At 37.5% G+C, this 10,151-nt stretch overlaps 2 protein-coding genes across 3 annotated transcripts in view; both read left to right on the top strand.

Moving 5' to 3' along the window:
- Positions 1-5: 5 nt before the first annotated feature.
- On the top strand, positions 6-4,946 carry faimb (Fas apoptotic inhibitory molecule b). 2 transcript variants are annotated; one of them, XM_079377230.1, is made up of 5 exons: positions 6-288; positions 1,073-1,114; positions 1,427-1,652; positions 2,067-2,116; positions 2,341-4,946. In XM_079377230.1, exons 1-5 carry the CDS (start codon positions 175-177, stop codon positions 2,488-2,490), a joined length of 582 nt encoding a protein of 193 aa, XP_079233356.1. In that variant the 5' UTR covers positions 6-174; the 3' UTR covers positions 2,491-4,946. The 2 variants fall into 2 exon arrangements, with proteins under 2 accessions (XP_079233356.1, XP_079233357.1); XM_079377231.1 differs by lacking the exon at positions 1,073-1,114 and having other exon boundaries at positions 9-288.
- A 672-nt stretch (positions 4,947-5,618) lies between these two features.
- LOC306845164 (arf-GAP with GTPase, ANK repeat and PH domain-containing protein 1-like) overlaps positions 5,619-10,151 on the top strand; it is a 176,277-nt gene continuing 171,744 nt past the window's right edge. Inside the window, exon 1 of the mRNA XM_079377804.1 lies at positions 5,619-6,718. Coding sequence (XP_079233930.1) covers positions 6,556-6,718 — 163 coding nt within the window. The 5' untranslated portion in view covers positions 5,619-6,555. The remainder of the gene's footprint in view (positions 6,719-10,151) is intronic.

The raw sequence follows: 10,151 nt of genomic DNA, 5'->3' as shown, positions 1-10,151 counted from the left end.
ACACTAATGCACTTGTTGCTGAGCGAGCATAGGATGGCAGCCTCAATAATATACAGAGATTTAATCAGCAATTGCACATGAGGAGGACTGCTACTATGATCAGTCGGAAGCTAAAAGATTACATAGAATTAAAAATAGTATAGAGCGGTTGGGCAGTGTGGATCTTAACACAGCATGTCCGGAGACATTGTGGGAGCGTGGGACGTGTCGCTTAGTGATGGGGTTTACCGAATTGAGTTTGAACATGGAACAACAACAGGGAAACGGGTCATTTACATTAATGGGAAGGTGAGAAGTAGTCAGTTATGTTAGATTAGATTTGAGTTGTCTTATATTTTTACATACGCTGTGTGTGTAGGCCTACTTCATATACAAAGTTTATATTTTTAAGTTTTATATTTCAAGTTTCTATTAATATTTTTATGTATCTATCTTTTTATTTACCTTGAATTTGATATTAAGACAATAATAAGATAAGGTGTAATATGTATCTTATGTTATTATAATTAAGATGATACAATGTAGAGATCAATGTTGGGCTAGTTACTCAAAGGATGTAATATATTACTTATTACTAGTTACTCCTTTCAAAAGTAATATTGTTACTTATTACTTTCTAGCAACAGTAATTAGTTACACTATTAGTTACATTACTTTTTCTTCACGCCCCACAGAAGTTGTAACTTTGTATCTTCCACATAAAATTCTTCTAGGATGTTACTAATAACATATTTCTCATTATTTGACCAAAATCCACATTGGATCGCAGTCAGAAGTTATTACAAACACTCAATAGGGATTGAAAGTGACATTTAAGTAGAAGTAGAAGTGTCATGTGTAGCTTGAAGCTAATTGTAATTTCTCCGTTACCCATATAAGATTACATTTCATTATGTATTTTATCAAATCACATAAGTTTGTAAGAAACTGATTCATTTTCCAAAAAGATCTTTAATTATAGTAATATAATGTACCACATGCTGATCAGAGGGATGTGGGTGGTAAAATCCTGATAAAATCAATATAATGCAATATTTCTATCCGATGAATGTAATCTTTTCCATATTCCAAGTTTGCCTGCTGCACTGGGGACATCACATGCATGTGTGAAGATGTGAGTCGTGAAAATTATGAAAATAAATCTAGGAATTATTTGATTGTTGGATTTTAAATCAGCGGGGTTGAGGCATCAAAAGTAACTAAGAACTAAGCTGTTTTATGGATGGTAACTGTAATATTATTACTGAAATCTTATTAGTAATTAGTTACACAACTAGTTACTGCAAAAAGTAATATTATATTATATTATTATATTACAGTAACTAGGTTACTAGTAACTAGTTACTGCCCAAGACTGGTAGAGATAAGATATTATATGAATAAGATAATATAAAATAATTCTATTAAGTCTTATCCACTTTTTAAGGAGGTGTTGAGGGATTGGATGTTCAAACTGGTGGGCAAAGAAACATTCCCTGTTGGGAGCACAGATACAAAAGCAACCATCTCTATTGAGGCGATCACTGGGTTTTCCTATGAGTACACACTGGAAATCAACGGAAAAAGTCTCCAAACTTTTTTGGACAACCGATCAAAAATGTCCAAAACATGGATGCTGAAACTGGGTGGTGCTGATTACAGGATAGTTCTAGGTAAGAGACACTGTGAAAACATTCCCCTTGATTTATGATGTAAAAAGAATATACTTTGTATATTATATTGTCCAACCACACTGTAAGAAGAGAATGACTTCCAATTAGGGTCCGGGGTTAGCAGGAAAAATTGTAAAAGTAAACTTATTCGACAGTTTACTTTTTGATGCAAATACATCTGCCATTATATTTTAGGAAGGGATGTCCTCTCAAGGGGATCATCATGTGGGGGTCTGAGGCATCGAAAAGTGTGAAAACGTCTGGACTAAATTACACAGTGCACGCTGCTTTACTAATAGAACAGAAACATTTGCTTGTTTGTTTGATTTTGGCCTGTTCTCATGCAGATATTAGACAGTTAAACTGTAATTAAAACACAACTATTAGCAAACTATTGTTTTTATGTTTCACTAGAGAAAGACACTATGGATGTATGGTGCAATGGACAGAAAATGGAGACTATGGTAAGTAATTTTAATACCTCATTTCAGACTAACACATGCCTTTGGGTGTATGAAAGGTCCACTTTGGTCCATTGTTTATTTAAGTCTGAGTCAAGCCGGCTTATGGTGTAGTTATGTGGCCACTGTGGAAAAAACTTAACACCATCTTCTTCATATCACATCATTCCCATGACTGGTGCTTGTTTAGTTATAGGCCTGTGTTTATATTGATTTCCTTTGTGCAGGGGGAGTTTACAGAGAATGGAAGCGAAACACACTTTGCAGTGGAGAACCATGAATGCTGCATTAAAGCAACAAGTAGTGGAAGGAAACGAAACGGAATAGTTCATTCCCTGCTGGTGGACGGAATCAGGATAGAAGAGGCCATTGAGTAAAATGGAGGCTAATAGAATTCAGCTGTGCAAGACATTTAGCAACAGTACTTTATCAGAATTAGATACAGATGGCATCGAACAAGTTAAAAGTATTAAAGTAAAGTACCCCACCAACACATTTAATGAATGGCTTGGCTAAATGATACTGTATTATGCTGAATATCAAAGGTTTTTGTGTCTATTTGTTAATAGGAGATTTGAGGACACATAAATGTTTCAGACGTGTGGAGTAAAACATTTTTTTATTTATTTTGAAAGGGTAAAATTAGAGCCTTGTGGTAAGATGCCCAGATAAAAGGCTCTTAATGTTATTACTTACTGTTATTATTTTGTAATTTAATAATTGCTATATTTAATGGGGTTAATATTCAATAAATCCATGAGATAGATGCACACTTTAGACATCTTCACTAAAACTTATACTAGAAATTAAGTGAAATAATTTCAGTTAGAATTCATTGTGTTGCTTATAACATGGCCAAGTAAATATGTATATATTCATATGCCTTATATAATTCATAGAATAATTTGACCTTTTATATGAATCTCTTTTAATTGGACTCTGCTTTATCTGTCATCGATATTAAATTATTAATATAGATTGTCAAAACAATTTTAAATAGAATAGTTGATTTAGTACACATATATAAAATGTAAATAATATGTATACTAAATCAACTGTTGTATGTAAAATTGTGTTTTGCATGAATAAAAATACAGGTGCATCTTAATAAATTAGAATGTCGTGAAAAAGTTTTTTTCTTGTAAGTTATTTAAAAAAGTGAAACTTTCATATGTTTTAGATTCATTGCATGTAAAGTAAAACATTTCAAAAGTTTTTTGTTTTAATTTTGATGATTAGAGCTCATGAAAGTCAAAAATCAGTATCTCAAAATATTAGAATATTTATATTTGAGTTTCAATTAATGACTATCCCTACAGTATAAATTCCGGGTCTCTCTTGTTCTTTTAAACCACAATAATGGAGAAGACTGCTGACTTGGCAATGATCCAGAAGACGAACACTGATGCCCTCCACAAAGAGGGTAAGTCACAGAGGGTCATTACTGAAAGGTGTGGCTGTTTACAGAGTGCTGTATCAAAGCATATTAAATGCAAAGTTTGAGAAGAATTTGGATAGGAAAAGGTGCACAAGCAACAGGGATGACCGCAAGCTTGAGAATACTGTAAAGCAAAGCTGATTCAAACACTTGTGAGAGCTTCACAAGGAGTGGACTGAAGCTGGAGTCAGTGCATCAAGAGTCACCACGCTCAGACGTCTTCAGGAAAAGGCCACTTCTGAACCAGAGACAACGTCAGAGGCATCTTACCTGGGCTGTGGAGAAAAAGAACTGGACTGTTGCTCAGTGGTCCAAAGTCCTCTTTTCAGGTGAAAGTACATTTTGCATTTCATTTGGAAATCAGGTCCCAGAGTCTGGAGGATGAGTGGAGAGGCACATAATCCATGTTGCTTGAAGTCCAGTGTGAAGTTTCCACAGTCATTGATGGTTTGAGCTGCCATGTCATCTGTTGGTGTTGGTCCACTGTGTTTTCTGAAGTCAACAGTCAACGCAGCCATCTACCAGGAAATTTTAGAGCACTTCATGCTTCCTTCTGCTGACAAGCTTTATGGAGATGCTGATTTCATTTTCTAGCAGGACTTGGCACCTGCCCACACTGCCAAAGGTACCAAAAGCTGGTTCAATGACCATGGTGTTACTGACCTGAACCCCATAGAGAATCTATGGGCTATTGTCAAGAGGAAGATGAGAAGACACCAGACCCAACAATGCAGATGACCTGAAGGCCACTATCAAAGCAACCTGGTCTTCCATTACACCTGAGCAGTGCCACAAACTGATCACCTCCATGCCACGTCAAATTGAGGCAGTAATTAAAGCAAAAGGAGCCCCTACCAAGTATTGAGTACATATACAGTAAATGAACATACTTTCCAGAAGGCCAACAATTCACTAAAAATGTTTTTTTTAATTGGTCTTATGACGTATTCTAATTTGTTGAGACTGAATTGGTGGGTTTTTGTTAAATGTGAGCCTAAATAGGCGCAATTAAAACAACCAAAGACTTAAACTACTTCAGTCTGTGTGCATTGAATTTAATACACGAGTTTCACAATTTGAGTTGAATTACTGAAATAAATGAACTTTTCCACGACATTCTAATTTACTGAGATGCACCTGTATATACATTTTCTGCCCCCATATCTTCAATTTTGGGAGCATTCTAAATGCATTTTAATAGACTGAATCATGCAGTGAAAGAACACACTCTAAATGAGCAGTCAGTCTAGCTATTGTTTAAGCACTCATAACTCCTTTTATAATCTGTATGATAAATTAATCTCTTACTTTTTTTGTATAAGTACATCTGCACTTTTGTTGCTTATGATGAGGGAATTTGTGAGTTTCAGTCCAAACTAAATTTAGCGATGATTCATCTGAACGCCTCTGATTGCCATTCCTAGGCTCAACATAATTCTGTGTGATTGGTTAAAATATGCAACACTTTAATAACACCTAAAATGAAATAACATTAGCAGATCTTAATTTAACGCCACAATCAACACTGTCTATTCATTTTCACTTTGTTAGCAACAAATGTAATAGATTTAATTGCAGGGGCATTTTTGCCCCAAGTCCCCATGCCATGCGCTGCCTATGACTGTGTACATATATGTACATATTTACGCGCGTGTGTGTGTATACACACACACACACACACACACACACAAACACACACACACACGCGTAAATATGTACATATGTATATGCTAAATGTGTTACAAGAAAATTAAATGCACAATGCACATGGTTTCATCTTTTCTGCTCTTAGCCTGCCTATGTTTAACCTTTATTGGATACATGGGTTAGCTCACACCCATGTTATCATAAGTCTTTGAGGTCCTATCTGTGAGTGTGTCACAGACCTGACCTGAGACCAGCAATTCATTCCAATGGTTTACACAGGGCCCACTAATCGGACACCATGTGTTCAAAGTAAGATAAGTAAGATACAGCGCCACCATCCAGTATGTGGCGACTTGTATGCGTTTTAATAACAACACATACTGCGCATAACTAGCGCAGCTACGACCTGGACAACGGCTCCTAAGCGCCGACGTTTTTCCAGTAGGAAACGTCCAAAGGAAGGAGCAGGCGCAATGATGTTTGAGAGGATACAGACGGGACGGACCTCAGTGCGGGAGGAAAGGGAATGCACCCATCTTTGCGGATAAAACAAGCCTGATACCCAAAAATCACCCCGGCGATGATATCTCGTTGAGGTTGACGTACATCAGTGGTTTTGTATCGAGACCGCAGAAAGTAGTTCAGCGTCTGTAATGTCAGCCTGAGCCGAAGTGAACAACAGCAGACACACCGTGTCCAGCTCGTTTGTGTGAACTAGTTTCTCGCCGAGTTTCAATTTGAATGACTTATCTTCGTCTCAGCCCCTTTTGTCGCTGAAACTGGGCAGTGTGTATGAAGCACACAGCCGGAGGCGACCATGTGGACTCTTATCGCCTCGGACTGTAGACCTGAGATGGCCTTCTCTTGCCTGTTATAGTCTGTAATGACGATGCATGGTGATTTGGGGGAGCTTCTGTGTTTTTATGCTGTATTTATGAGGATATGGGGCATATGACTGTGTCCTGGGATTTCAGATCCGGACAGCTGCAGATCTCCCTCCAGCGTCTGGACTTCTGTTGTAATGCACATATACTCAAACATCACATGCACTGATATCAAAGCCGTTGCTAGATGTTAGTTTGTCTCGCATTAAGTGATTTCATACTTAATCTTTAACGTTTTCACAAGTTTTTCTGTCATCTGTGTTTGCATCTATACCCAGCGTACATTTGGGAACATTTATAGTTTTTTTTTTGTTTGTTTGTTTTGAACAAAATCGTTGGAGCTGACCACAGACCTCATGTGGACATCTGATCTCCCTCCTGTGTTTGCAGCATATCGGTATCCCTAAATCATCTGCAAACACTCTTTAGATAATTTTCTATCGGCTTCCATTGGAAGAGATCATATTGCAAACATGAATTATCAGCAACACCTGGCGAACTCATCCGCGATCAGAGCTGAGATTCAGAGGTTCGAGTCCGTCCATCCGAACATCTACTCCATCTACGAGCTGCTGGAGCGGGTGGAGGATCCGCTGCTGCAGAACCAGATCCGAGAGCACGTCATTGCCATCGAAGGTAAGGGCATCAAGGGCGTTCGAACCCTGCAGAAATCCCTCAGAGAACTTTCAGAGCCTTTTTGTATTATTATCATTTCTTTATTTCGCCTTTAGTCCAGTTTAGTTTGTATGTCAGTGGTGAGTAATGCCAAGTTTGGCGGAAACTCTGGTTGCTATGGTGAATATGGGATGGGACGACAAACCTGCATTTGAAATGTGTCCACTCCCAGTGTCATTTTACAAAAATACATAATTAGGATTATATTACATAATGAATAATGGCATTACAAATCAAGCCACTCCAAAAGATGATTATTAGTTCTTTCTCTTCACAAGAGTATGCCTCTTATGAATCTCAGAAAGAATTTGAACCTTTGGCTTCTAAAGATGAAAGGTAGTAAATCTTTATTTTTTTTCTCCAATTGTTTTATTGGTTGTTATACTTAAATTCTGGTTATATTTGTTCTTTAAACCATTTCCTTGTCCTTGAGACTTGCAAGGTTTCAGATTTAGTCATAGTGTCATTGTGAGAGGCTTGAGTCAAACTTTAAACTGAAGTTTAAAAAAACAGTCAGATTTTAGTCAGCCATATTTTTGTCATGTAGATGCCATATTTGACTTTTCACTATATGACACTATAAGGTATATATGTACAGTCTCTTCAATAGTTGTGTTGTCTTTGATTGACACACAAGGACAAAGCAGTACAACCCTTTGATCGGCCCGTGCTGGTCACAGCCTCGTTGTCATTCCTGAAAATTAAATGTCCTCTACTCTAAATAAAGTGTATACTGTAATATGAAATTGTTGATGGTTGTGTTTGTCAAGTACAGCTTTCATTCAATCTTTTAGAGGTATATGTGAGATATGGTTTGCATGAAGCTTTTGGCAGGGTGTTGTGAGCATCACTGTCACAGTCTGTGAGGTTTTAATAACTGTCTTTTTGTTTTAGTATATTGCTGTTATTAAGAGATAATCAACATGAATTTTACACACACATGCTATTTACAATATCTGCTGGCAGTTTTACCAGCAGGTTACATAATAGCAAAATGAGAAGCTGCATTGTGTGTTTGAGATTAAACTCCACTAGATTGCAGTGAATTTTTTCCTAATGAGTGGGTGCTCGGCTCTGTGTGTGGTCAGTTACATGTCTCTGTCAGAGATGAGTGGAATGATGTATGAATCTTTGACCCCTTTTCAATGAAAGTAAAATGTAGGCAGCGTTTAAAATGGTTCTTGACTTGCTGAGACATGCACATGACAGAGACAAACCTGTCACTACCACCAACACACCCCCTTTACAGACCCCGGCCTGTCTAATTCCTGAAAACCAAGACGAACTCCTTACTTGCTTAGTGGAATCAATTTATGGTGAATCTTTTAAAATCCTTTGTATAGTTACTTAAAGTCATCAGTACGTTACTTTGCAGTATGTGGTCATGAGTCAATGTTGGCATTCTAAAAGCAGAACTTGATAGTTAGTTTTTGTTGTTGTTGCCAAAACAAAATGATTGACTTCTGCACAACAGTGTTTTAATATTCAGGTTAACTAGCAATGAATTTAAGTTCACAATATCCCAAAAACAGTTTGCAGTAAAATCAGCGTTTAGGAGTTTGTGTGAAAGTATTTTATTGTGGATTAAATGTTGACTTTTTAATGCCACTTTCATTAACTTCTCGCTGACCTCCCAGTTTAACAGATGGCAAATCTGAGCTGAAAACCGATACTTAACACACCCTGTGATCAGAAGCGAGTCTGTCTTCAGATATTAGACTGGTGTAGCATTTACATTGGTGTGCACAGTAGTCATTTTGCTTAATTGTACACAAGACGCCCGCTGACACATAAGGGGCGGGTTGGTTTGAGCCTAAGCAGATTGCTCTCTATGCAGAGCATGTTTGTGATCTCAGAGACACGCATCTGGGCGACACTTTAGCCTCCCTGTTTCTTGCATAAAGGGCATGACATTTATAAGAATGAATAGTGTAGCTTGTGCATGGAAAAGAAGATTTTTGTGAATGTCTGCTGGATAAAACAGACCTTCTGAGAATTTAAAATTCAGAAAACTCATGCACAATCATTTACAGGAATTTGTTTTAAAGTAAATGAGGGTTGGTTTGATTTCATATTGATTTTAGTTGACTAAGCAATGAGGTAGCACGATGCTCTGGACATCATGTAGGCATACAGTTATTTCTACTTTCTCTGTCATTAGTTTTTCCCCCTTTTCCTGGCTTGAAGGAAAAAGTAAAAAAAAATTAAATAAAAAAAATGTATAGATTTTTTTTTTAAATTGCATTTTGCTGATTCTATCCAGTATTTTTAATGATATCCCAAAATGTGCATAAAAATAAAATGATGAAAAATGGCTTATAACCATTTGGGGGAATGTTGGGAAATCTGGTACACTGATTACAAATAATTGTTTCCGTCTGATTCATTTGAGTGTGAATGCTGTTAGTTTCTTGTCTTTTTGAATTTGATATGACTTTTGAAAATTTTGACCTAAATTCATATTTCTTGGGCTCTTGGGAGTTTTTATACCAATAATGCTCAATCATTTTGAATTTTGGCATAAAATGCTGTATCTATTGCGTCAAGCCATTTCACTTCAATTGTTATACAAGTGATTTATTATAACAAATTGATAAATCTCTGCACCTCTTTGGTCAATTGCTAAAATTGTACATCCGGATAAATTATATTTTTTGGCCACTGGTGTGCTTGGCCCTGTAATTTCTGTTCGCCTATTTTGTCAATAAAAGTAGCTGAACAAGCCCAAATATAGCATAATAAAAAATTGAGTTTGAGCTCATTGTGTGTTTGGTAAAATTCTGTCAAAATCCACCAACTAATACTGTCCATTTTTGGAAGGCAGGACAGATTTCTTCTTGGGATTGTTGGCTATGAAATGTCTGGTAGCTCTAATGGCGGTGTCATTGTGCTAAGGTAACAGTGTTATGCAACACACCCCCTCCAAAAGAGAGGTCACAGCATCATGCAGATATCGGGACCACAGCCCCTCCCATCAAATCTGTCTGGAGGGCGCCATTAGGGAGATGCAGTCGCAGTAGCCCCAAATAGTTTGTTAAATGCACATGAAGGAGCATGTGTCACCCCGCAGTATGACAGCAACCGAGCTGCTCCGGATGTCAGAAGCGTCCGTCTTTACAATTCCATTTCACATCCTACTGCTGCGTCATACTCCGCTTTTATGGCCAGTCTGTCTCACGCATTAAAGATTTTGGCCATCTCTTTGGCGTTTCTCAGCTGTTAGCCTCTGTGGTCAGCATTCTGCTTAAATTGCACAGAGCATTTGGTTCAGTAGAATGTTAACCAGAGAAATGGCTGCAAGGAGACCATATATCTGTTTATATTTAATTAGAAGACCCTGAAGCACGGCCATAGAGTCTGAGGCCAGGAGAGAGGAACGGGGCAACATATGCAG

The sequence above is a fragment of the Barbus barbus genome (genome assembly GCF_936440315.1).
Source record: "Barbus barbus genome assembly, chromosome: 25".
Taxonomy (NCBI): Eukaryota; Metazoa; Chordata; class Actinopteri; order Cypriniformes; family Cyprinidae; genus Barbus; species Barbus barbus.
This window is presented reverse-complemented; position numbering and strand designations above follow the sequence as displayed.